Raw genomic sequence first — 27,840 nt, 5'->3', positions numbered from 1 at the left:
CATTGGAATCCGTCAATGCAACCTTAGCCCAGCAAGCCCAAAGCACTACACACACATGGACCCTCATAGAGGCGTGTGCCCCACGTTCTGCTTGGACTTCCCTCTAGGGCCCCTGGAGGCCATGCCGTGTCGTTCCCCAAGACCTGGAGTAATAAACTTGCTATTTCAATTTCTTTTGTGGTCTTTTGTTGAACCATCTGGCACCCAGGGGCTTGATCTAACAAATGTTCATTTAAGAAATCCTAACAACTGCATGGAGTACAGGGTCAGCTAGCACAACCTTTGACCCAGTGCCTCCAGTTACTTTTATGTAGATTGGGGTCAGCAAACTAACATCCTGGCCCACTGCTTGTTCTTGCAAATAAAGTTTTATTGAAACACACCACGCCTATTCATTTACAGATTGTGGCTGCTTTTGAGCTGCAGTGATAGAGCTGACAGATGCAACAGAGAGCGTATGGTTCCCAAAGCCTGAAATAGTCACCCTCTGGCCCTTTACAGAAAACAGTCTTGACCTCTGATGTAGGTGTCAGAAGTTACCACTGGGAAAAAGAGGAAAGACTGAGATGTTTCTGATTTGTAACGAATGCCAGACTCTGGCTTGGAATGGGGGGCTTTTGCAGTTTATACTAAGGAATAAAGGAAGGGCAAAGAAAGGGGAAAAGCTGAAGAGATAAGGGGCAGCAACTGGTTGTTGATGCATTAATGATTTGCAAAGCATTTTCAGGTACATTACATCATTTGATGTGGCTGCCACAAAAATTCTCCAATCATGCCCATTTTCAAGAAAGTAAAACTGAGAATCATAAGTGACTTGACCAAGTCCTCCAAACACTGAGGGCTGGAACTAGACCTGACTCCTAAACTAGGTTGGAATCCAGGCTGTCCATCTACATATATCTAAACCAGTACAAACACACGGCCTCTTCTCTCACTTTCCTTTCTTCTTAACCCGTATTTCCCCTATTCCAGAAAAGATATTTTATTTCTGTCTAACTTCTAAAATTAAAAGATGCCAGGTAATGCTTGCTTCCATTCTTCAATATTCTTTTCGAGTGCTAGTACTCCTAAAATATACTCACTCCTAATATATGTTACTCACCTTTGTGTTTCAGATGGGATGATGTAGTTTTTCTTTGCACCAGAACCAGATCAACTTCACTCGCTTCATTCACCTTAGAGGCTAACGATGAACACTCGATCAGTAAAAAAAAATCCCTAAAGCCCCACATACTAGGAAGGTATGAATCAATGAATGAAGAGGGTTTATCAGATATGGCTTATCATACATAGCTGGCTATTTGTCACCATGGGCTCCACATCCACAGATTCAACCAATGACAGGTTGAAAATGTATTTTTTTAAAAATCCAGAAAGTTCCAAAGAGCAAAACTTGAATTTGCCTTGCATACCAGGAAACCATTTACACAGTATTTACATTGTACTAGGTCTTTTAAGTAATCTAGAGACTACTTAAAGTATAGGGGAGGATGTGTTTAGGTTATGTATGAATACTGCACCATTTTATATAAAACTTGAGCATCCATGGATTTTTGTGTCTGCAGGGGTTCCTGGGACCAATCCCCCGGGGATACCAAGGGACAGCTGTGTCCTACTTACAGAGTAGGTTACAGCAGTGTTTCCCTAACATTTCCAAAGCATTCGTATCGGTGCCAGTTTCCACATCTAGAACATCTTTTTTGAAAGGTGCCCCCAGTGGACCCCATTAGGCATCACCTAGCTAACCTAAACACAGCATATTAAAAAGCAGAGACATGACTTTGGAGACAAAGATCCATAGAGTCAAAATTATGGTTTTTCCGGTAGTTATATATAGATGTAAGGGTTGGACCATAAAGAAGGCTGAGCACTGAAGAACTAATGCTTTCAAGCTGTGGTGTTGGAGAAGATTCTTGAGAGTCCCTTGGTCTGCAACGTGATCAAACCAGTCAATCCTAAAGGAAATCAATCCTGAATAGTCATTGGAAGCATTGATGCTGAAGCTGAAGCTCCAATACTTTGGCCACCTGATGGGAAGAACTGACTCCTTAGAAAAGACCTTGATGCTGGGAAGGATTGAAGGCAGGAGGAGAAGGGGACAACAGAGGATGAAACGGCTAGATGGTATCACTGAATCAATGGACATGAGTTTGAGTAGGCTCCAGGAGATGGTGAAGGACAGGGAAGCCTGGCATGCTGCAGGCCATGGGGTCGCAAAGAGTTGGACACTACTGAGCGACTGAACAACAACAATGGGGCAAGCACAGACAAGGCAAAATAGAGAGGGAGCAACGGATGCCTGGTGAGAATGGAAGGGAAAGCCCCAGGCTGGGTCAACATGGAAATCCCCCTGCAGGGGCCGAGGCTGATGATGGCTCTGCACAGTCACCAGTGACAATGGTGATTCTCCAGCTCACGTAGAAATCTGAAGCTTAAGCTCTATATAGAATGTTCCTCTATTTTACCTTTGAAAATTATAAGCACACAACTCTGACATTCTCCTTTCACTGAGTGTGCCTGTAAAAAGTGCCTTCAAGAAGGAAAAAGGTAGAGCTCAGCAAATCTACCTGGGTGGGGGGGGATCTCTCTGGGGTTTAGGGGTGCACTGCACCCAGAGCTGGGCAGCCAGATGACTGAGCTGGCAGGACAAGCAGGTCTCCTTGGTCAGGAGCAGAAGGAGGGGCTGCATCAAATAGGACACGTCCCAGGTAAGTGGAAAGGACTGACCTTCTGTGCATCCCACAGCAGCAAATGTGATTTTGTTCTGCAGAAGATGTTAGTTTCCAGACCGTATAGAGAACCCTGCTTCTTAAGATTTAAAGCTGACCCCCATCTTACTTAGGCTTCCCTGGCGGCTCAGGCAGTAAAGAATCTGCCTGCAATGTGGGAGACCAGGGTTCGATCCGGGGTTGGGAAGATTCCCTGGAGTAGGGATTGGCTACTCATTCCACGGGCAGAGCAGCCCCGTGGACTACAGTCCTTGGGGTGGTAAAGAGCTGGACACGACTGAGCGACCAACTGTCACACTTCACTTCACCATCTTAGTTACGGCATCTTCCTCTTTCCTGTCATTTGCCAGGGAAAACTACAATTCACTTTTCGTGAGATGCATAAATTAACAAAAGTCATAACTGATACTCACAAAATACATCTCCACGAAGGCTTTGCTCCTGCTCCACATGGTTCTCATCTCTGTTCTCATCCTCCAGCCTTTCTTTCTTTCTGTTTCCATTCCTCTTTTTTTCTCTGTGAGGGTTCCCATCTCTGGAAATGCTCTCTTCAGAGCTGAAGGGCTCCAAGTCAACCTTTGGGGTGGGCGTCCCTCTGGGTTCTGCGATGTTTTTCATTTTTACCTTCTTTCTCATGCTATTCTTGTGAGCAAGCAACTTCTTAATTCTGTCCTTGATGGTACCAGGTGCTCTGAGGAATTCTTTCACAGAATTTTCGGGGATAACTAAAACCAACAGTAAAAGAGAAGTTCCACATTGACCAATAGTCAGATCTCTCACAAAACTGGAGCATTTAAAAAATGTCAAAGTGCAGTCAATGAATGCTTCCAGAATCAACACATATGAGGCTCAATCATCTGGTATTTTAGAAAGAACCGCATTTGCATCTGGTTTAAGTGGTTCCAATGGTTACAGCAGGATCTTAACTACCTTAATCGTTCAAAGACAAACCTTCCTTTTGCTTCATAAAGTATGATGATGCAATACCTGCTCCTACCAAGCTGGGTTACAGATCACAACGTGATGAATTTTCCAGAATTCTCTAATATTTCCGCTTTCACATTGGTATCTGTCAAAGCTGCTGCTGCCCAGGGAGCCCTGTAATTTGTTTAAATGTGATGTTAAAAAACTATAGCTAGCATTATGTTAAACCATATGTACATTGCCAATAATGAGCCATTTGTGACCTACAAAAATGGTGATTTTGATTCAGTGTATACATATCTTTGAATTTCTTCACCTCAACCAACTAGTATCAAAAGCTAAATGATTTTACTTATTGATTATTCACAGAGAGGCATCTATGTTTAGTTTTACATTCATTTCATATTTCTCACCACTAAATTAAATTCGTTTTTAAAATGCACCTTTGTGGTAACGATAACCCTGTATGTAAGACAGCAAAAGAGACACAGATCTATAGAACAGTCTTTTGGTCTCTGTGGGAGAGGGAGAGGGTGGGATGATTTGGCAGAATGGCATTGAAACATGTATAATATCATATATGAAACGAATCGCCAGGCCAGGTTCCATGCATGATACAGGATGCTTGGGGCTGGTGCACTGGGACGACCCAGAGGGATGGTATGGGGAGGGAGGAGGGAGGGGGGTTCAGGATGGGGAACATGGATATACCTGTAGCAGATTCATGTTGATGTATGGCAAAACCAATACAATATTGTAAAGTAATTAACCTCCAATTAAAATAAATAAATTTATATTTTGAAAAATAGAACCTAAAAAAAAATAAAATGCATCTTTGTAATAGACTGACAGACATAGAAAGCAAATTTATGATTACTAAAGGGGAAAGGGAGGGAGAGAGAAAATAGGAGTTTGGGATTAACAGACACACACTACTACTATATATAAAATAATCAATAAGGACCCTACTATATAGCACAATCCCTGGTTGGGGAACTACGATTCCCACATGCTATGGAGCAGCTAAGCCCACGTGCCACAACTAGAGACCCCGTGCACTGCAATGAAAGATTCTGTATGCTGCAACTAAGATCTGACACAGCCAAATAAATCAATAAGTGCCCTGCTGACTTTAAAACACAGCTAGGATAAAAGGAAGACATTTATGAGGGTGAAACAGGTGAATACATGTCAATACTAAGATCAGTGCTCAACATATATTGGGCCTGTGTTTACTATTATTTTTAGAATTCATCACCAGAATGTCGAAAATCTCCTACTAAGTTAAATTCTTTTCCAGATCATACCTCTTCTGCTTATGTTATTATTGAAGGAAAAAGTATTGGAATGGCCTCGTTGTACTCACACCTATATTCTTGAATATGCTCTGTAAAATATGAACGTCTAATGATTACAGCATATTTTCAGTGACTAAACAAGCTGCTTTCCAATGGGAACCATCATCGAATTTTGGTAAAGAAGCCATTGTCACTATTACTCCTCCTATGAGTGCATGGTTGTAGAGCATTTAATCCATTCTGGACTGGAGTTAAGCCCTACACGTGGGTGTTTATTTATTATGTATGGATTATTTCATGTAATAGCCAAAACAGTATTAAGGGTCAGACACTATTATGGGCTTCCCAGGAGACATAAGAGACACAGGTTCAATCCCTGGGCTGGGAAGATCCCCTGGAGAAGAGCATGACAACCCGCTCCAGTTGCCTGGAGAATCCCATGGACAGAAGAGCCTGGCAGGCTATAGTCCATAGTGTCGCAAAGAGTCGGATGTGACCAAAGCGACTTAGCATGCATGCACGCACTATTTTGAAGAGAGAAACTGAGATCCTAAAAGCTTAGTTTGCTCTCAGAGCAGAGGCAGTAGGCTAGGGAGCCAGGAATCAAGCCAAGGTAATTTGACTCTTGGTAACTAAATGACACAGTGTCCTTTCTTAAATTGACTGTTACTAACAAAGTTGGGTAGTACTAGAGTTTTGATTTCCTTAGAATGATGTATAGCTGCTGTCAAACTAAGACCAAATTATCTAATGGTGCCTTATGACTACCCACATATTCCCTGGTGGCTCAGATGGTAAAGAATCTGCCTGCAGTGCAGGAGACCCGGGTTTGACCCCTGGGTTGGGAAGATCCCCTAGAGAAGAGAATGGCTACTCACTCCAGTATTCTTGTCTGGAGAATTCCATGGACAGAGGAGCCTGGTGGGCTACAGTCTATGGGGTTGCAAAGAGCCAGATATGACTGAGAGACTAACACATACACACACGTATAAGAACAGTAAAAAAATACACGCATCCACATTCAGGTTGCACTGTCCTTTGGATACAGATGGTGCATAAGGATAATTGACTAACTCCTCTTCTGTACTGCCATCTAGGGTCTGGACTTTTTCAAAAGCAATACACTCATAATAAAAGCTGCTTTCTTATTATATACAAGCAGTTCACACAGATACAAATGTATTTTACAACACAGCATTTTATAATGCTGAACACTAATTAGATGTGATTCTCTCATTTTTCTATGACTTTTCTTTGCATGTAAGGGTGGATTTCGGCCATCCTTTAAGCAGTGTGTGTTAAGACGTTAAGATCAATTTTCAAAAAAGACATGGCTGTTTATTTTACAGAGCATCAATCAAAGCAGAATGGAAAAGGACTGGGCAAATAACATATTGAGTGGTCTGAAGATAGTTTTCTCTTATAAATAAACATTTTGGCAAAAGACTAGAGAAATGATTCTGGCGCAGAATGGATAGTAACAAAATGAATGATTTTTCAGATATCAAACAGAATCTTGTGATAAGTTTGAGGTTTTCAAGAATCAAGAAAAATCTGTTTTAAACTGCTCCCCTAAATAAGCTTAGAGTTGGATGACCAAAGGAAAAAAAAAGTTTTCTTCGCGTAAGAAATGTTTAGGTTGACCAAAATAATAAACAGCTCCTGCAACTCCATGTCAAAAAAACAAGCCAATCAGGAAAATGGACATTTCTTCAAAGAAGACATACAGATGGCCAAAAACCACATGGGAAGATGCTCAAGATCACTAATTATCAGAGAAATGTAATCAAAACTACAACGAGGTATCACCTCACACCAGCCAGAATGGCCATCATCAAAAAGTCCACAAACAGTAAGTGCTGGAGAGGGTGTAGAGGGAAGGGAAGCCTCCTATTCTGTTGGTGGGAATGTCAATTGATACAGCCACTGTGGAGAACAGTATGGAGAGCACTTTAAGAACTACAAACAGAACTACCATATGATCCAGCAATCCCACCCCTGGGCATATATCCAGAGAAACTGTAATTCAAAAATATACATGCACTGCTAAGCTCCTAGCACTATTTACAACAGCCAAGACATGAAAACAACCTAAATGCCCATCAACAGAGGGGTGCGTAAAGAAGAGGTGGTACATATATACAATGGAAAACTACTCAGCCACAAAAAAGACACAACAAGGCCATTTGCAGCAACATGGATGGGCCAAGAGATGATCATACGAAGTGAGGTCAGTCAGGTCGGGGAAGACAATTTCATGTGATAGTACTTATACTTGGAATCTAATTTTAAAAAGTGATACAAATGACCTTATTTACAAAACAGAAACAGACTCTCATATTTCAAAAACGAATCTATGGTTATCAAAGGGGAAAGGTGGAGGGGTGGATAAATTAGGAGGCTGGGGTTAACATATACTCACTACTATACATATATACACACACACACACACACACACACACACACACACACACACACACATATATATATATATCAGAGTCACTTTACTGTACACCTGCAACTAACACAACATTGCACACAAACTATACTTCAATAACCTCACTGGAGTCAGGGGTCTCCGAGGGATAGTGGCCTGGCCCCTTCTGAGCACTCACTAAAGGGCCACCACGGGGCCCATTTCAGATAGAAACACTGAGTTTAGAGAGGTGAAGCACCTGGCAAAAGACCACAGGCAGTATGGGGTACAGCTAGGATTCAAATTTAGGCCTTCCTAGCCCTAAGCTGGGCTGTCAACCAGACGACCTGAGACCGGCGAGGCCAGAATTGACATGGGCAAAGTTGGTGGCGTGAAGGAGCCCTCGACCACTGATCCTGTGTGGAAGGTTTACTGATTCCGTCCCTTCTCTGCAGGTCTTTCAAAATTATGGCATCTTTCCCACCATCCCACCTACCCATGCACATCCCTGCACAGGAAGCCAGTCTCTCAGCCTTTCTTTGAATAGTTTCAGGACACCACGGGCATGTCTACACAGAGGGACGGAAACCACAGCAGCAAGCTTCTGGACATCGAGGAGTCTCTGAATCCCATCTCCAACCCAAGGGTGTCCCTCCTGGAGGCCATGGTCCCCACTCCACAGGTTCTCTTCACTCTGAGATCACTGATGGGGAAATTTGTCAGAGAGAACGCAGTTCCCCCCGTGGCCTACTTCGGCTATGGGAAAGCACTTTTTCTTTTGTTGCTGTTCAGTCGCTCAGTCATGGCCGACTCTTTGTGACCCAGTGGACTGCAGCACACCAGGCCTCGCTGTCCACCACCAGCTCCTGGAGTTTGCTCAAACTCGTGTCCATTGAGCTGGGGATGCCGTCTCTCCACCTCGTTCTCTGTCGTCCCCTTCTCCTCCTGCCTTTAATCTTTCCCAGCATCAGGGTCTTTTCCAGTGAGTTGGCTTTTCTTCTTTACGTTCCTCAAAATATTGACAGGCACTATGTCTGCTTTTCCGCACCTTTTTTTCCCCTTTTTTTCCAGGTTAAACGCCGCCCAGTTCTTTTGGAAGTTCTCCACAGGATGTGATTTCCAGACTCATCTCCTTTGTTTATACTCCTGTGTACATCATCTCATCCAGTGCCGCTGGGGTATGATGAATCTTTTATGAGTGTGGTGCTCAGAGTCCATCATGGTGTGTGGACTGTTCATTTTTGCCATCACTGAGTTCGGCTCTGTTGTCATCAGGAGTATCAGCCAGGTGGGGGTACAGGGTGGGATACGGTCAAGGGACGACTTACAGCCATATTTATTGGAATATGTGGCTATGCTCCTAAGGCATCTATGAGAGAGTAGAGTCAGGGTGGCCGACAAGTCTTGGCACACAATGAGCCAGTGCTAAAAGGGACATGATCAAAGGATAAGCCAGGTGACTAAACAGAGTGGAACACGGTTGGTCAGGCACATGACTGACCTGTAATCTTTGCTGGCTGGTCTTGGAAGATATTCCGGGTGCTCACCATGATTCCTAGTTTTCTTCTCTTTCAGGATGCATGACAGGATTAGATATATTTTCTCCCCTGCTTCCAAGCTTAATCATGACTGTCCACACTCCTTCAACTGCTGTGATGAACCTTCAGCCTCGGATTGACACCGTGGTACCATAAGACAGTGGGACCTCTGCCAGCCTAAGTGACAGTGTGGACAAGAAACGCCCTGACGACTCTCTCTGGGTGTAGCACCAGTGGCAAAAGTGATTATTGTTGCAGCTTTTGACAGCAGTGATGTTTTCTTGTTGTACATTGAGTGTATCAGAGTTTACCAACTGAGCATTAAAGAATTCATCAGCAGAAACCATGGGACTTGACTCTACATCAAAAGGAAAAGTGAACAGAGGCTTGAGGAGGATGACAAAGGGAGGTTCGCTTCACTGTACTTTTTTTTCAGTTATACGTTCTGAAAAAAGTCCTGACTCACATGGTCAAAAACCTTCTCCGGTTCTAAGCCACTGAATCTTCAGGACTGTTTAGTATTGCTCCATAACCGAGCCTCTCCTGACTGATACATTTGCTCAGTGTCATCGTCCTCAAATTTTATTTTCAGTATTTGAAAACGTGTCGTGAGCAGAAGACCCTTCAGAATCCCTGCGGTGCTTTAAGTGCAGTGCCTACAACTTCTGTGACAACTGGAGGTGTGGTCTGAGTAGCTGAGAAGGCCAGTCGGAGGCGGAGTTAAGTTTCCAAACACCATATGCAGGCTTCCTGCTCCTCTTGAGCTCCCAACACTCCAGAGGGGAAGGAGCAGGGAGAAGGAAGGGAGGAAGGAGACGAGGAGCAAACGCTTTATGGGGAAGAGCGAGGATGCGGAGACCGCGTGTACTTACGGGCGCACTGCAGTCCGCTGCCTTTATACCCCTGCTTGCACTTGCACTTGAAGGATCCTTGGGTATTGAGGCAATTGGCATGGAGGCTGCACGTGTGGGTAGTCGCAGCACATTCATTTATATCTGAAAATGTGAACAGTCGCATGAATCATCTTGTGGTAACAGCACTTGCTGAAAGGCTATCCCCTGAACCTGAGTAACTCCAGGGCCAACCACTCCACCCAGCCAGGCAACCCTGCGTGGCCGGGGAACTGAGAAGCGCTGAGCATGCCTGGCGCCTTGGCCCAAAGCCCTGGCTTTGCTTGCTGCCTGGTATGGAGGGAGGGTGTCTGCAGCTCACCTCCCCCACAGCAACCTCCTCTCCTGCTTATCAACACTCCTGACATCTCTAAGTTGTTTGGGCTTGATTGCTTAACATTGTCATTGGCCAAACTTACCACTAAATAACAATATCAGAAAGTAAATTCTATACATGGAAGGGCTTGGGACTCCTAGCCCACAAAGAATAAGACGGGCTAGGAAGCACTGACATCATCTGAAAAATGTGAACCTTTTGTTCACAGGCTGCCAGGAGCAGGGGTTAGGCCAGTCTGAGCTCGTCTGTTGGGTTTAGACTCAGAAAGTTTACTGAATTCCACCCATGTGACAGCTTCCTTGGCCTTCTGTTCCCTCCCGCTTTTTTTCTATACTTCTCGAGGGCTTCCCATGGGTGCTTGTGGTAAGAACCCACCTGCCAACGCAGGAGACATGGGTTGGATTCTTGGGTCGGAAAGATCCCTGGAGAAGGAAATGGCAACCCACTCCAGTATTCTTTTTTTTTTAATTTTTATTTTTACTTTATTTTACTTTACAATACTGTATTGGTTTTGCCATACACTGACATGAATACACCACGGGTGTACATGCGTTCCCAAACATGAACCCCTCCAGTATTCTTGCCTGGAGAGTATGCACACAAAACAGGCTATTGTTTGCTTGTTTAATTAATTAATTTCTCTATGGCCGTGCCACGTGGCATGTGGGATCCTAGCTACCTGATCCCTGATCAGGGATCGAATCTGCTCCACCCTGCAGGTGAAGTGCAGAGTCTTAACCACCAGACCACCAGGGAGGTCCCCTAGGCTATTGTTTTTAACTCAGCCACAAGGGGGCTCAGGTGCTGATCTAAAGTGAAGTGAACTGAAGTGAAGTTGATTAGTTGTGTTTGACTCTTTGCGACCCCGTGGACTGTAGCCTGCCAAGCTCCTCTGTTCATAGGATTCTCAAGGCAAGAATACTGGACTGGGTTACCATTTCCTTCTCCAGGGAGATCTTCCCGACCCAGGGATCGAACCCAGGTCTCCCACATTGGAGGCAGACGCTTTAATCTCTGAGCTACCAGGGAAGCCCAAACACTTCTTAAAATCAGAAAGATTTGCTTCCTTTGACAGCTCTGCGTGTGGACTCCCACCCTGTCCTGTGGCATCTCCCTCTACGTCTCAGGAAACAGGCTTCAACTCTGTGACACAGCCTGGAGATGGACCCCAGAGATGGTGGGTTCTGGAGCATCTTGGAGGATCCCAGCTCACAAGAAATGGAGATGTTACAAGCTGGATTAGGATGGCCTTTAGGCTTAAGGGAAGAGCTATGGAGGCTTCATATGATGTGTTCAAAACCCAGGAATGGATATAGCCCCAACACGATTACACAGGACACGTCCTGGTCAGCTCTGAGCTTAGGGTGGAAAGAAGCCCTACTTTCCCCGCTGCTGTCAGCTTTCTGTGTTACGCACACATGTGTGTCATGTGCACGATATGTAATCAGGAATCTCCTGGGGGCCGAGATGCCTGCAGGACCAGCCCCATCCATGCTCTATCAAGGGCAATGGGAAGCCGTGCAAGGGCTCCCCAAATACCCCACTTCACTTGCTCATTGAGACTTGGAATTCCTTCCCTAGGGAACAGGATTTCTGATTTCACCCATATCGGGCCGAGAGCTGAGTGATACCCCAATCTTATCATAGAGTGACCTTGAGGACCCCAGAAGGCGAACATTTTAGGGGACGCAGAGCTGGAACCATGGAAGGGTTGAAGGAGGAGCGAAGAAAGAGAACATTGCACCTCCTTCATTCATTTTTCAAAAGCCACTCCTGAGGGAGACTTAGGCAAGGGCCACTGAGGTCAAGATTAAGCAGGACTTGTTATTCCTCCTTTTATCAAATGTAAATATGCTTCACTGTCCTCATTTTTAGGGCTTCCCAGGTGGTGCTAGTGGTAAAGAAGCCAGCTGCCAATGCAGGAGACGTAAGAGATGCAGGTTCGATCCCTGGGTTGGGAAGAACTTCTGGAGGGGGAAATGGCAACCCATGCCAGTATTTTTGCCTGGAGAATCCCGTGGACAGAGGAGCCTGGAGGGCTACGGTCCACAGGGTCACAAAGAGTCTGACACAACTGAAGTAACAGCACTTTTAGCTATACCTGGAGATAGAACCAAAAATATAAACAGAACGAAACCGATCAATTTTCTTCAAAAAACCCACAAAAATCATCTCAAGCTATTTATCTCCATAATAGAGCTACAGGGACTGCGATTCTTTACTTTAAACTTTGATGAACCTGGCTTCATGTAATTCATGTCATCAGAGTTCCAAATGACAAAAATTTTAAAAATATAACTTTCTCTGTGTTGTTAAGATAGTCAGTACAGTAGATGGTTCAACTAATAGACAGAACTGATGTAGAAATATCTGTAAGAAAGCATCTAGGTTTCTTACCTACACAATCGTACCGGCCACTGATATATTTCAGTTCGAAACCAACATGACATTTGCAATAGTAGCTTCCAAATGTGTTCACACATCTTCGATTGTAGGGACAGAAGGCTTTATCAGAGACACATTCATCGATGTCTAGGATAGAGAACCAGGACACGTCAGACACACCAAGAAAGCACCCTCCCTCCAACACACTCTCGTGCCCGCACCCAGAGCACACAGCACGCACACACATGCGTGGTTTCTTCACTGGAAAACTGATTATTCTGCTACCAACTTCCTATCCTCCGGGAAGAGTTCTGGATCCCCGAGGCACTCTCACTGGATTTCTATCCCTTTGTACAGCTTATTTTAGAGGTATTCTCTTGCTGTAATGGCATTACTTCTAGTCACATTTTCTCTCTCATTAGGCCCTGCCTTTTCTGGGGCAGGGAACATACAGCTGGCACTTGGTACACAGACACTCCGTTTTGCTGAAGGAATTAATATTCTTCCAGCTATGGATATTGCATGGCAAACCTAATACACAAAAATTCAAAGCTTGCATTTTTCAAAAGAATTATTTCATTAGCAACCACCTCCAAATCCTGTCATATTGCTCCAAAGCATAGAAACACAGTTTTTAAAGAATGTAGTGATACATAAAAGGTGGGTCAAGTGGAATGAAGCCATGATGCAACTTAGGAGACAAGAGGCTTCCTTCCTTTGCTACCGTGGAAAGTCACATCACACAGGGGCTGACAGCTATGCTGACCAAACCGTTAAGACTCAGACTTTGCCTTAACTTTCAGATGTCAAATCAAGTAAATTTGGAACCATCGTTTTGGAACAGTGGTTAAACAAGAAATTTGGTGCTGGCTTGTTGTTCTTTTTGCATTCTTGATATAATTAACGAGTAAGTGTTGGATTGACCAAAATTATTTTTCAGGGATCACTTTCATATACATCAAGTTGCTCCTCCAATACAAATGGCCCTCAACAGATCAAAGAGGTGGGTGAACACTCGGATTTGTTTGGTCAAGAATTAGCCTTGACATAAATCTGATTTTACTGAAGAGCACTAAACCCTGTGAATTGAATTAAATATTTGCCTCCTCTCAAAGAGCAGAACCAAAATCTTAATTTATACAGACTTCTTATTAAAGTGGTTAACTGATTTCAGATCTATTTGGGTGAGCTTTCTAAATGTGGTTTATCAAGTTATGTATCAATACATTTAGGGTAAATAAACACCAACCAGCTCAGCTGAAAAATATTTCTATTGTAGTCCAGAAGTTAGAATATTAAATCATAGTGCTATTTGCTTGCTTCCATCAAAAAAGATTAAGAACTCTTTCAACATTCTGTTTGGTTTGACATCCCGTATTAACGCTATGTGTTAACTTTGTCATAATATTATCTATCTTTGGTACAATATAGTTAAATACACTAAGAGTATATACCACTTGGTAGATGAAGTAAAAAGTGCAGGGTAAATATACAAAAATAAAATTACTTATATCTTTTTCCATTATGGCATCAGGCAACCCAACAAATTATAGAGAAGTGTTTTCTCTAGCACGGCAAAGTGTGTCTGGAACATACGTGCTATGAATGTTGTCATGGAAATGGACATAAATCTGTCATTTCAGGAACTTTCGATGTCTAGTCCACAAGTAGGTTGTGATGGATGAAAAAGGAGGAATGGAGTAAAGGGAGAAGTCAGGGGAGGAGGTAACTCCGGACACTCTACCTAGACAAGCTCTTCCATTGTGGGCCAAGCGGAGGCCCGGAGATGGACACAGACAGCGTGGCCCCTCTTCCGTGTCTTTACAGCCGTACTGGCAGTTGGTCATGGCACACGTCCAAGAGTCTGCGAAAAGAGGCACAGGTTAGCCTTTTCCCCAGGAGATGATAAAAAAATGCTCACTAAGGAACGATCCCTGACCCCTGAGACATGAAATGTAACACGTGGAATGGTATCAGAGGATAAGCTTCATCATCTGAGTCCCAGATGGAGATCCAAATGGAATCTGTGCAGGGGTGGTGTCTTGGAGGCCCCATGGTTGATTCTGTTGGCCAGTGAATTGCACCTGACTGTCTTTAGGCAGAGCATGCACCCCTAAGTCACCAAAGACGGCATCTCTCTCTCTTCCTATATAAGCTCCTTTACATCACCTGACTGGTCTCTACTATTGGCTGAAATGCAACCTCTGATGGAGATGATTCATTTGAATAAATAAGGTAAAAAAATGCCAACTCTACCCATCTCTCCATTCATATCTAACCTCCATGAGAGTCACTCAAATCACAAAACCTTGTCTTGTAGGTGTGTGTATTAAAACACACAGCAGATAAGGCTGATCAGCTACCCAAAAGCCATTCCCATTACTGAGGCTGAAAAGACAGTTCCACATCTTTTCCCTAGATTCCCATGCAGCAACAAGGGAGTCGCCATATGATTCGGTTATAGCCAAAGAGATATTAAGATAAGTCTGCTGGAGTTTCTGGAAAAGATGGTGCTGCGTGACAAAACAGATGGACATAAAAGAGGTGTTTGTTTCCTGGCATCGTTCCTTTTCCCTTTGTCTTGCCAACCTCTGATGTGTGTGTGATATCTGGAGCTAGGGCAGCCATATTGTAGCCACAAGGCCACAAGCATGCAGATGAAATCAATACCCTGAAGATGGCAGAGGCTGAGTCCTTGCTGACCTGTTCTGGAGCTGTTTGCCTCCAGCTTTTAAAAGTAAAGATATTTAGTTCGATTTTTCTGTCACTCATTGCTAAATAGACCTTGTCTCACAAAAACACATATCCCTAGTAGGGTTCCAGTATATATGGATCAAAAGTGCCTTTAATAGGGGAGCACAGTGAATATCCTCTCTTTATACACCCACATCTATAACATGCCAGTCAACCAGCTGGGCGAAAGAGACTGCAAAGGGCTGGGTAAATAAAATCAGCATCCATGAGAGACATTCAGGGCCACCTGGCCACTATAAGCTATAAACAGGCAGGCAGAGGCAATCCTCACATGTAGAGTAACAGACAAAGAGGGCACCAGGACAGACACACAGGCCACGGTAATGTAGCAAACACTGACCAATGGTTATATTTCTAGTGTATTCCTTTTCTCTTTAGTTGTCTTCTTTCAAAATTAATCTTCAAAATTTGCCTCATTTTATTCTTCCATTTGGAGAAAGATATCTTTTTTGGCACTAATTAGGCTTTCGTGGAATGTTTCAGAAACATCTATTAGCATATATCTTTTTAAAAATGTTAAGTGATGACTAGAAAACCCTGGACAGTTGTTCCCAAGGGGCTAGGGGGGTGAAGCGGGTAGTTCTGGCAAAGTTCTATTTGGTAGTGGTTACAAGGATGCTGGCTTTATAAGAATTCACTAAGCTACTTATTTGTTTCCTGGGGGTTTCTGTTTAACTTATAATAAATATTTTATTTAATACTCAAAAAAAAATTTTTTAAGACTCTCTGAATGCCTGCTTTATCTCTTAAGCATGCTTGCTAATGGATACCCTAGTGGTATTGGGGCATTTTGCCAAGTGAGGCGAGCAGCTCAAGGGTGAGGCAGGAGTGGGGGAAGTGAGCTATGCACGAGCCCGTATTTTGGATTTTAAAACTGAGGGAGAGCCCAGGATAGGCTGGGGAGTCAGAGGACTCTGCAACCATGGGAAGCTGGCAGAAGGCACAAGCTGTGGGCTTGTTGGGGGTGGCAGGGCAGATGGATTTGCTTTTCAGCTGCAACATAAAACCTGAAAAGACTTCCTTCTCAATAAATGAATGGATATAGACATTTAGGCTCCCACAGGACATGGGTTCTCTTTATCAGAGAAGGGCTTTTCTTTCCAGGAATGTGAACTGGAATGGACTTCCAACAAGAGTCACTAATCTCTGAGCGTGGGGCAAGGGGCATGGGAAAGATAGCTGGTGGGAAGAACTGATGTCCTGAGATGAAACTGAGATTTATCACCTTCCTGAAACAATATGCTTATATTTTCAGTATGCTTATTTTTTTCATGAAGAATTCTAATTCATCCTTGTATATATAGAGAGACTCAATTTATCTTTCTCCTCAGTTAGTCTTTTTATTTAAAAAACAACGAAACCAGAACAGGCAAATCCAGAGAGACAGAATGCAGGGCTGGGGTGGAGGAGAAGAGGAGTGGAGAGTGACTGCTAATGGGGACAGGGTTTCCTTTTGGGGTGACGGAGATATTCTGAAGAGTGGTGATGGTTTGCACAACACTGTGAAATTACAAAACACCTGAAGTACACTTAAAATTGTCAAAATGGTGAATTGCACAATATACGTATTTTAGTACAATTAAAAATAAGTCCTAGAGAGAGGGAACACACACACACACACACACACACACACACACACACACACACACATATATATATAGCTGATTCGTGTTGATGTTTGGCAGAAATCAATACAATTCTGTAAAACAATTATCCTTCAATTAAAAAATAAATAAATTGAAAAAATATGTGTGCAAAGATGTTTTAGTCTAGGGTGATGTGAGAGTTTTTTTGGGGGGGGGTTTCCCCTCCAATAACTTAACTTTGCCCCAAGCATTAAATGGCAAAAGTCAAGCCTCTGGATTGACTGAGAGCAGGCAAGCTGCTGAAACTTACTGGAACATGTGGCGTTCGGCAGGAGCATGTGGCTGCTGAGGCAAAAGCACTTGTAGCTACCGTGTGTATTCACGCATCTGTGTTGGCACGGCCGGGGTTTGAATCCACACTCATTCACATCTGCAGGGGGCAGTCAGAAAATGGAGAAAGGTGAACTGAAGGAGGAAACACCCAGATGCGGAACGGGGTTGGCCTCCCTGGACCCCAGCTGTGGAGGTAGGTACCAAGGGTGGTGACTCGCCTCTTCTCCGACCATCATTAAAGCGCTGGTGAGGATGTGGAGCAAACTGAATCATCGTACACTGCTGAAGGGAATGCAAATATAGGCACAACCACTCTGGAAAACTGTGTGGCAGCTAGATACAGACACTCGTGAGCCAGCCATTCCACTCCTGGGCAAATGTCCAACAGAGACATGGGTACATGCCCACTGGACTTCCCTGGGGGCTCAGTCAGTAAAGAATCCGCCTGCAATGCGGGAGACCTGGGTTCGATCCCTGGGTCAGGAAGATCTCCTGGAGAAGGAATGGCAGCCCACTCCAGTATGCTTGCCTGGAGAATCCCATGGGCAGAGGAGCCTGGCAGGCTATCACAAAGAGTTGGACACGACTGAGCCACTAAACCACCAAAAAATCACATGCTAAAATGATCACAGTAGCACTATTCTGAATGGCCTCAAACCAGAAAGAATCCAAATCTCTCCTCCCAAAAGGATGGATAAATGACTTGTATACTCATGCAATCAAATACTATACAGCGGTGATGCTGAACAAACCACAAGTCCAAACAACTGTGGATGAAACTCACAAACATGATACTGACTGGGAGAAGCTGGACACAAATGCGCACACTGAAAACCAGGCATGAGGGAAAGAAACAAAACAAATCCAGGCACAATGACTCTGTGGTGTGAGAGACAAGGTACAGTGCCTCGTTGGGGGCTAGGGGCAAGTGATGGAGGGGAGCATGAGGGGTCTTCAGGGAGGCTGAGTTTCCATTTCTTGATCTGAATGCCAGCTACATGGGTGTTCGTGAACATGCATGGAGTTGTACATTGTTGACAGGTGTACAATTTTGTGTTTCCTACTTGAATAAAAAGTTAAAACATAACCTAGATACCACTGCCTTTAATGCTGTTCCAGGTAGTCTGTGACAGGTGCCAACAGCACAGTCTCCTTTCAGTTATTATTTTGAGCAGCCTCATGATGGCCAAATGGCCTTGTCTCACACCTTTCCTGAGGGAGTCCTGCTAAGCAGCTATTACCTGTGGTCAGGTCACAAAACAATATTTAATCCCATATAAAGGTGCTCAGAGGATGCTGTCACACAAGAAGTTTACAAAACTATGTATATAGATACGACATTTTAAAAATAAGCATAAGGAAAATTGCCTAGGGAAATTCCGTGGCATTCCAGTGGTTAAAACTCAGCATTTTCACAGCTGGGGTCCGTATTCTATCCCTGGTTGGGCAACTAACATCCTGCGAGCACTGTGGCACAGGCAGGAAAAGAAAAAAACCCTGGGAGACCAGGCTCTACATGTTTATAATGGTTACCTCCTGGGAAGATTGAGAGGGACTTTCTTCTCTGAGCTTTTCAGGATTTAAAACATGAAACATGAAGAATGAAGTAGCTTTTATTAAAATAAAATAGATACGTAAGGGAAAAAACTTGGAAAGTCATCATGGGTTTCGTCTTTGGGCACGTGTTGATGTGGGTGCCACATGTTGTAACTCTCCCAAGGCAGATATAGAAAGCAGAAATTAACCAAATTCCATGTAAGACCAAAATTCAGCACAGTAACAAGCAAAGGCCATTCTGGAAAATAAGTACATGTCTGCTTTCACCTCTGAAAAGAACCTTACAAGGAGATTTTCCAGCACATAATCTGGACACTTGAACCCCCTTCTCCACTGCCAGTCCCCTGTACACTACCATCTCCTGTATGGATCCTAACTGCTTCAAATGCATGAATTAAATAATGCTGGTTGGACATAACGGGAAAGCCAGGGATAGTCCATCACTTGGCCCTAAGTCAGAGGCGTCTCTTGGAAGAAGCATTTTGGGGAAAGACATTAGTTGAGTTGAGGCCTGTGGCCATCAGTGGATATACATGGACTTTGATCAGGCGGCCCTGGGGCAGGGAGGCTGTGGGGAAAAGCCAGACAGCCCCACATCTGAGCCAACTGGACACTCCCTCAAAGTGAAATATTTTGCAAGGACTTGAAAAGCAGCATGAAAAAACACCTTTTCCATTCCAACTCTCTTGAGAAGGGATCTTGGTACAGAATCCAAGACATGGAAAACCAGGTCTCCTGGTGGGAAAATCTCTGGTAAGGGACATGGTTGAATTATTACTTCTGAGAGCATGGCTCCTGCCGCACTTCCCTCAAGCCTTCTGGACACGATTCTAAGGAGCCCCTTGGTGGTGCTGGGCCCTGTCCTGAGGTTGGGACAGGAGAGCTAGAGGCTCCCCCCTGAGCCTGCAGGTCTGCCAGCACAGAGAAAGGCTATGTGGGCATCTGGCCTTGGCAGTGAACCAGGGGCCGGGGGACAGAGTGGGGCAGAGCCCTGGCCTTCTCTGGAATTCCATTCTCCCTTCCAGAACCCTGGCAGGGCTCTTTCCTAAGGGCAGCTGACCTAGATTTGCTGCTCTTTGCCTAACTGAGTTATAGAATTGGGGACCCTTTCTTAATTAGCACAGGTTTCTTGGTGCCTGGGCTCCTCCACACTGTGGACATCTGGGGCCAGATCACACTTAGTTGGGGGCTGCCCTGTGCACTATAGATGTTCAGCTGGGCTCTGTCCACCAGATGCCAGTGGTAACCCCTCCGAAAGTCTCCAGGCACCGCCAGATGACCTCGGTGGTAAGACTTCCAGATTTATCAAATAAAAATGCAGGATGCCCGGGTAAATGTGAATTTCGGAAAAATGACTAATATTTCTTCAGTGTACATATGTCCCATACAATATTTGCAACATGCATACACTATAAAATTATTTGTTGTTTATGTGAAATTGCCTTTGACAATAAGATTTAAATCTAACTAGGGATATGTATTGTATCTGGCAAGTCTTCCTAGGGGACAAAACTGGACACCTTAAGAACCACTGTTCTTAATATTATAACTGCTTTAATGTCTTCAGATAGACAGCCTATGACTAAATTGCCTTTTAAAATATATCCATTACAATAAAAATATGCATGCAATTCAACCCAACAATTCCATTTTTAGATATTTACCCTATAAAAATATTCAGAGGTGCAAGGATATGCATAGGATAATGACTGTTATAGCACTATTCATAGTGGCGAAACGTTGGGGATAACTTTTATAATAGTGGTTAAAGTATTTTTACATAAATGACACAAGCATTTGCTCTAGGGACCAGGATACAGCCTTAAAAAGTATGAGACAGCTCTCTATGTGCTGACATGCAAAAATGGCCATGAGAAATATCCATATTTGTAAGTATAACAGAAAAGAAACTGCAGAGATGGCGGTCAAACTCTTAGCTACAGGTGGAGGATGGACTACGGGTGTTCACTCTCACTTTTTAATTTATATCCTTTTGTTTTGTTGGATTTTCTTAAATAAAATATATGCACTGCTTCCTTAGCTTAAAAAAATAATAAATATTATTTGTTCTGAGGGGAAATAATGTTTTTCATCTGGCATCCTAACAAAAGCATCAGAATGACTGATGTTTTTCTAGAAGAGATTGATGGAAAAATCTCATTGTGAAACCACTGTCGTTTGAAGATCGGAGTTAAAAACTATAGAATCCTGACTGCTATACTGTGTCCCAAACACCACTGCGCTGCCTGAGTTGATTCTGAAAGCTCTGGGGCAGGTCTGTATTACCACCGTGGTCTCTAGGACTGACCTTGGCTGCAGGTTTTCCCGGTGTATCCTGGAAAGCATCTACATTTGTTTGGCCCCACACACTCACCGAACTTGCATCCAGGTTCACACAGAGCTGTGGAAAGAAAAGGTATTTTGACAATTAAAGAATAGGAGCCAATAGGTATATGAGAACATGTTTAACACGGCTAATTATCAGAGAAAGGCAAATCAAAACTACAATGAGGTATCATCTCACACCAGGCGGAATGGCCATCATCAAAATGTCTACAAATAATAAATGCTGGGAAGAGTATATAGGAAATGGAACCCTCCTACGCTGTGGGTGGGAATGTAAATTGGTGCAGACACTAGAGAGAACAGTACGGAAGTTCCTCAAAAAAGCTAAAATAGAGTTGCAATCCCACTATGGGGCATTTATCTGAACAAAAGTTTAATTTGGAAAGATACATACATGCACTATCAACAAGAGCCAAGACATGGAAATAACCAAAATATCCACTGAAAGGTAAAAGGATGAAAAAGACATGATACATATATACAATGGACTATTACTCTGCCATGAAAAAGAATAAAATAATACCATTTATAGCCACACGGATGGACCTAGAGAGATTATCATACTAATTAAAGTAAGTCAGGAAGAGAAAGACAAACACCTTATGATACCACTTACATGTGGAATCTGAAATATGAGACATCTAAACTTATCTGCAAAACAGAAATGGACTCACACACATAGACAACAGACTTGTGGCTGCCGATGGGAAGGGAGGATGAGAGAGGGCAGGGCTGGGAGTTTGGGAGTAGCAGATGCAAGCTAGTATATATAGGATGAGTAAACAACAGGTCCTTCTGTAGAGCACAGGGATCTACATTCAGTATCCTCTGATAAACCATAATAGAAAACCATAAGAGAAGAGAATATGAAAAAGGAATACAAATATGTATAACTGAATCACTTTGTTGTAGAGCACAAATCAACACAACAGTGTAAGTCAACTGTATTTCAGTAAAGAAATTTAAAAAAAGAGGGGTAGTCAGCCCAGTGAAATGCACACATGTTAAACTTAGCCGCCTTCTGTGTGGCAGAGAAATCCATGGTGACATACAATACAGAGGGTGATCTGCTTCCTCTCCAGTTTATTTTCACCTTTAAAATACTGCTTTGCTTCTGAACTACATCCCCGGCCCCCATCTCCTCACCCCCTTCCACCCCACAAGTACAAGTTGACCATAACTTTGCCTAGCACTGCCACACCTCCAGCGGCATTCAAAGGAAACAAAAAGCCTCCTACATCGCAATTAGCCAGTTTTGTATGTAAACACAAAAGATTTAACAAAAGGAATATGATTTGTGAGCTGGAAGAAACTCCATAGTTATACTGGGCCAAGGTCCTTCTCCCCCTTTCTACTGTTTTTTGTTTTTCTCTTCTGTATTAGTTCCCCCTTTCTCTTTTGTATGATCAAAATTTCAAAATTCTGTGTGTTATCAGCCAAAATGAACAAAGCACAGGTTGGAGGCAGGGAGACGCTGCCTCCGGTCCCAAGGATGGGAACCACACGCATGATGGTGATGGCGATAGTGGTGGTGATGGAGGCATGCCAAAGGCAGCATTTGGTTTTCTGTTTTATCCACTTCTGCATCCAGACAACTGACATAAGCTAGGAACTAAATAAATACTTGTTGGATGGCTGAAGTGGCAGGAGAAACAAAGATAGGATGGGTAACAGATTGGATTGGGGGCAAGAAAGCGTAGTCAAAGATGGTGGAAAGTTTGAGTCTGGCTCATAAGGAGGAGACAGGGAGAAAACGCTGTGGATAGGAAGAGAGGAAAATGCGAGAGCCCAAAGACATGAAGGGGAATGAGAGAAAAAGCAATGAATGAGAGAGAAACTAGGCCGGTAGGCAATCAATGGACTCTCACATTTTCTGGATCTACTAGGAGTTCCAGAAACAGCCAGCATATGAAAGGATGACTCAGCAATTGCCAGAAATGCTTACTTACTTCTCTGCACATTGATTCTCTGGCTCATAGTAGGCCCACCCCTAGGCAAGCCTGTTCCTAAAGACTCCGGCATGTTCCCATTTGACCCAACCTTACCTTTGCTAATGTCACGTTTCATCTCCCAGCTACCTGGACTCAAAATCTCAGCTGTCTCTATTCTTGTTCCCTAAACAATCAGCCAGAGTATCCTACCCCTCTATCCCTGTTTCTACCACCACGTTCCTCGACTAAGTATTGGGTTGGCCAAAAAAGTGTATTTTGATTTCTCTACAGTCGCTTACAGAAAACCCCAAATGAACTTTTTGGCCAAGCCAATATTTATCCAGCTGCTGGGAACCACTTTGCCCATAGATGTCTGGGAGATTTGTCGCATGCCTCTCTCTCTTCACTTTCCTCATCTCAGTCTGTGACCAGGGCTTGGCTGATGCACGGGTCTAACAGTGTAGCCCCTGGTTTCTGGGCAGGACAAATGCTACGGTGCAATTAACACTCCAGAGCTCCCTGTGGGATCAGGATGACGCCATACTTCTCTTGAAGCCACATCTTTGCCTCGCTTCTTCCCCAGCTCCCTCACTCCCCAAGTGCCTCTCAACGGGATATTTGTGCAAGAATCACCTTCACAGGTACTGCTCCTAGAACATCAAGGTCCGATGAGACATTAAAGGGATATTCCAGAAGTAGAGCTCTGATCATGCCATGCATCGCTGCAGCTCAGTTCAGTTCATTGGCTCAGTCGTGGCTGACTCTGCGACCCCATGGACTGCAGCACACCAGGCTTCCCTGTCCATCACCAGCTCCCGGAGCTTACTCAAACTCATGTCCATCAAGTCGGTGATGCCATCCAACCATCTCATCCTCTGTCGTCCCCTTCTCTTCCCGCCTTCAATCTTTCCCAGCATCAGGGTCTTTTCCAACGAGTCAGTTCTTTGCATCAGGTGGCCAAAGATTTGGAGTTTCAGCTTCAGCGTCAGTCTTTCCAACGAATATTCAGGACCGATTTCATTGCCTAGAAGTCATCAAATAATCTCTGTTGGGTGCTGAATCCAGGACAGGGGTCATAACCATGATCTGGCCTCGGCCTTGTTTTAGTCTTACTCTGTTCCCTGAACCCAGGCAACGATGAGGTCAAACCAGACTGCCTGCTCTTCTCTGACCTACTCTGCACTTTTTACCCCTTCTCTATTGTGACCCCACCCTGCGGCACCCCTCCCCGCCACTCCAATGGTTAATATCCTAACAATCCTGCAAGGACTACCTTGTAGGGCCCCTCCTTCCAGAAGCTTGTACAGATTTCTCCAGCCAGACGTGAACTTCTGCTCATCTCTGAGAACTCCACAGAACTCTGGCAGGCTTCTCCCACGAAACTGATATCTTCACCGTATTCAATAACTAGCCAGATATTTCGCTTCTGTGTTTCACTTCTATCTACTATCTGAGGCTAAGTGCTTTCAGAACAGGGATATAAACACTCACCTTTGTTTCTCCTTCTGCATGTAATAGTGTGAACATGTTAGACACTGAAATAGTTTTGAATGACAAAGCAGTCAGTGTAGAACTTTGAACAGGGAAACATTTCAAGGCTTGAAGTAGATCATAAGTGAAAGAAGGTAGGGGAAAACACGCTTCCCACCAAAGTTCTACTTTTGGAGGCAAACGAGATAGAATTGGATTTCCAGGGATATTTTGTTATGGTTATGTTCTTGGAGATGCAGCTTTGACTCTAAATGTTAGAAAAATAAACCTTTTTTTTAAAGCCCCCAAGACCTCTGATTGCTCCCTGGAAAGTTATTTTCAATGTAGTCCAGACAGGAAAGCCCAGGATAAATGCCAAAGAGAAGAGAGGACACGTGGTGAATATTAATACTCTTGCTGTTTGGAGGTCAGCACTCCAGAAAGACGTTTTTGATTTACGGTAACTTTGGATCTGTGATGGGAACAGCCAATCTATGGCATGGGGAAATTCCGTTTATGTCTAAAATGGTCTGAGATTTAAGTGTGCTTTAGATAAAGGAAGCTCTCTTGTCTAATTTCCCTGCAAACTCCTCCATCTTTCTGGAGTGTTTATCCACTCTTTACCCACTCTTTCTGGCTCTTTATCTCATATCTCACTAAGTGACCCATACCTGAAGGCTAACGATATTGAGTGAAGCAGCCCCTGCCCTGGGAACAGATTTAAGCAGGGCAGAGGCTGAGATCTAGAAAGCTCTGGCATAGAGGCAGGGCCTCTGAAGGACTGAGGGCTGATCAGTCAGTGGAGGTGAAGGCTGGGGCAGACTGCACCCTCACAGGCTGGAGCCTGGCTCTGCCTGTTCAGGCAAGTTGGCATGCGTTCCTGTCGCATCACCATGCACCCCACGGCTTAGAAATCAGAGGCCTGGTGATCAGGGACTAACCAGCCTGTTACCTGATCCTTCGAGGAGCGTATGACTTTATCATCAAGAAGGGCCATGCCGATTGGATGTAATATGATACAGATCATAGATACAAAAATCATTGCCATTTACTGTGTCAACATTTGACGGGGGCAGAGGGTAGGCTGACCGTCTCTTCAGCTTGCCAAACACGCAGTGGCAGCGGTGTGTTGGAAATGCCCTTTAGCATCTGGCTTTCAATTCTTTTCAGGCCTCTGGTGTGAATACTGGCCACAAAAGTGGTGAGAATGTGATTGGCTGTGTGCACCATGGTCAGACTGCTCCGATCTACTTATAGAATAGCCCTTCTGGAAAAGCAAAGCTCACCCTCGTTTATTCACCAGAGACATGCACGTTTTACGGCAGGAGGTCCTGAGGTTCCTGTGGCTGTAAGAGAGATTCCAAAGCAGGTATCCCGTGTGGTTTTTGACCCTTTCCACCTGACTGACCTCAAAGACAAATGTATCATGTTGTGTTTAGAAGGAGAAAAAAGCAACATTGAACCCCCTCATCACCTGCTGCTTTGACGGACAGAAGTCTGCAAGGGAGGAAACGGAGCCTGAGCAAGCTTATCTACCTTGCCCAAGGTCACCCATGTCAGTCTGGTTCTCAAGACAATGCCCTTGATCGTGACCCACCCGACCAGTGTGAGCACCACCCTTTCCAACCGACAAAGTCCCAGGGGAATGTTCTAACTTTCTTTTGCTAGGCAGGCAGTGATGACCTTCAAACACTTCTGCTATCTTCACACTCTTGTCATCTCCTCATAAGGAAACCGCGGCAGTGCAGGGTTTTACATAATATCAAACACGTGGGGGGATTCCCTGGTGGCTCAGACGGTAAAGCATCTGCCCGCAATGTGGGAGACCCGGGTTCGATCCCTGTGTCGGGAAGATCCCCTGGAGAAGGAAATGGCAACCCACTCCAGTACTCTTGCCTAGAAAATTCCGTGGATGGAGGAGCCTGGTGGGCTACAGTCCATGGGGTCGCAAAGAGTCGGACACGACCAAGTGACTTGACTAAACATGTGGGAGCGAGATCAACGTCCTCCAATGTTTCATGGATTTCGGACATGGTCAAGTTCTGCCCACAGCTACAGTCTGCCCAGATTATTTTTGAACCAGCTAAATCAAAGAGGAGGAGGTTGGGGCAGGGAAAGAGCAGAAAAAGAGTGCAGAATTATTATTCTTAAAAATCGCTAACACTCTTGGGCTTTATAGTTTATAATCCAATATGATCCACACCAGTGCCTCAAGTATATGGGACGTGCAAATGGCTGTTCATCCCACTTAACAGATTAAGGATTCAGGTTCTATGCCACCTTCTAGATACACGGGGCCCTGTGACCAGATTCCTGCCCTGAAAGAATGTACCCCTGGTTAGTCAGCTTCGAAGAATACAGATTTGATTCTTTCACACTGAGAGTGTCGGTTATTATAGAAATTTACATGGAAAACAATGCCACACAGAACTCTGTGCTCATCCCTAGCCTCCCCAACTTTTTTGAAATTGCCAGAGGCCTCTCTCGGAGTTCAGAACACTGGTCTGAGAAATGATGTCAAAAGCAAATTATGGAAACTTACTTTGAAATGTACACAACAGAACCATGCATATCTTGCATATATATGCACGCATCCCTTGAAACCATCTAGAAATAGGCACGATGGACTTGAAAAATGTGAGTAACCAAACTACAAAGTAAATGGCTAACCTTCTTGCTTGTGACCAAAGCCTACTGATTGGGTGATTCATAATTAAATAGTGGAATTCATTAGAATTTGGTTGGAAAAATTATCATTAGAATGAGGTATTTCTTGACCTGTTTTTGCCTAACTCAGTTTCCCTAGATTAAAACAAAAACAGCCATACTGACTAAGAGAACAGCAGAAAGAATTGATGAAACAGGGCTCCTAAAACAAACACATCACATCAAGGGTGATGGGTCAGCCACATTTTGAATGGGAAGAGATCTCACAAGAACTTAGACCTTGGGAAAGCCACTGGCAACCTGGTGACAGCTCATGGTGTCACAGAGAAAAACTGCAGGACCCAGGCCAACCACCTGAGCACCGGGTGGTCTGAGTTTTTACAAAAGTACCTTCACAGACTCCCTTGCTGCTCCTTCTCCAGCCATAGCAGCAGGCCAGTATGGTTCCATAGCGACAGACACCAGGCTGGAGCGACAATGCCGACAACGCGTGATCCCTTGGACTGTGGATAGAGAGCCACATGTTAGAACTGAGAAAACGGGAAGCACCAGAGACTCTGCCCTGCTACTCTATGGACAGGAGATGTGACAGTTACCTGGTCAATTGCCACAAACCTGCTGGAAGTGCTAGATCGGGTTTTGAAAACCTGAATTTCAGATTGCCAGCCTCTGCTATCAT

At 44.2% G+C, this 27,840-nt stretch overlaps 1 protein-coding gene across 1 annotated transcript in view; it reads right to left on the bottom strand.

The window, feature by feature from the left end:
• EGFL6 (EGF like domain multiple 6) overlaps window positions 1–27,840 on the bottom strand; it is a 33,263-nt gene extending 5,423 nt beyond the window's left edge. Inside the window, exons 1-9 of the mRNA XM_068963326.1 lie at window positions 27,758–27,840; window positions 27,552–27,664; window positions 21,056–21,148; window positions 17,168–17,287; window positions 14,262–14,381; window positions 12,530–12,664; window positions 9,778–9,900; window positions 3,143–3,454; window positions 1,103–1,183 (exon numbers count right to left, since the gene is read on the bottom strand). Coding sequence (XP_068819427.1) covers window positions 1,103–1,183; window positions 3,143–3,454; window positions 9,778–9,900; window positions 12,530–12,664; window positions 14,262–14,381; window positions 17,168–17,287; window positions 21,056–21,148; window positions 27,552–27,664; window positions 27,758–27,840 — 1,180 coding nt within the window. The remainder of the gene's footprint in view (window positions 1–1,102; window positions 1,184–3,142; window positions 3,455–9,777; window positions 9,901–12,529; window positions 12,665–14,261; window positions 14,382–17,167; window positions 17,288–21,055; window positions 21,149–27,551; window positions 27,665–27,757) is intronic.

This window comes from Capricornis sumatraensis, chromosome X (genome assembly GCF_032405125.1).
Source record: "Capricornis sumatraensis isolate serow.1 chromosome X, serow.2, whole genome shotgun sequence".
NCBI classification, from domain to species: domain Eukaryota; kingdom Metazoa; phylum Chordata; class Mammalia; order Artiodactyla; family Bovidae; genus Capricornis; species Capricornis sumatraensis.
This window is presented reverse-complemented; position numbering and strand designations above follow the sequence as displayed.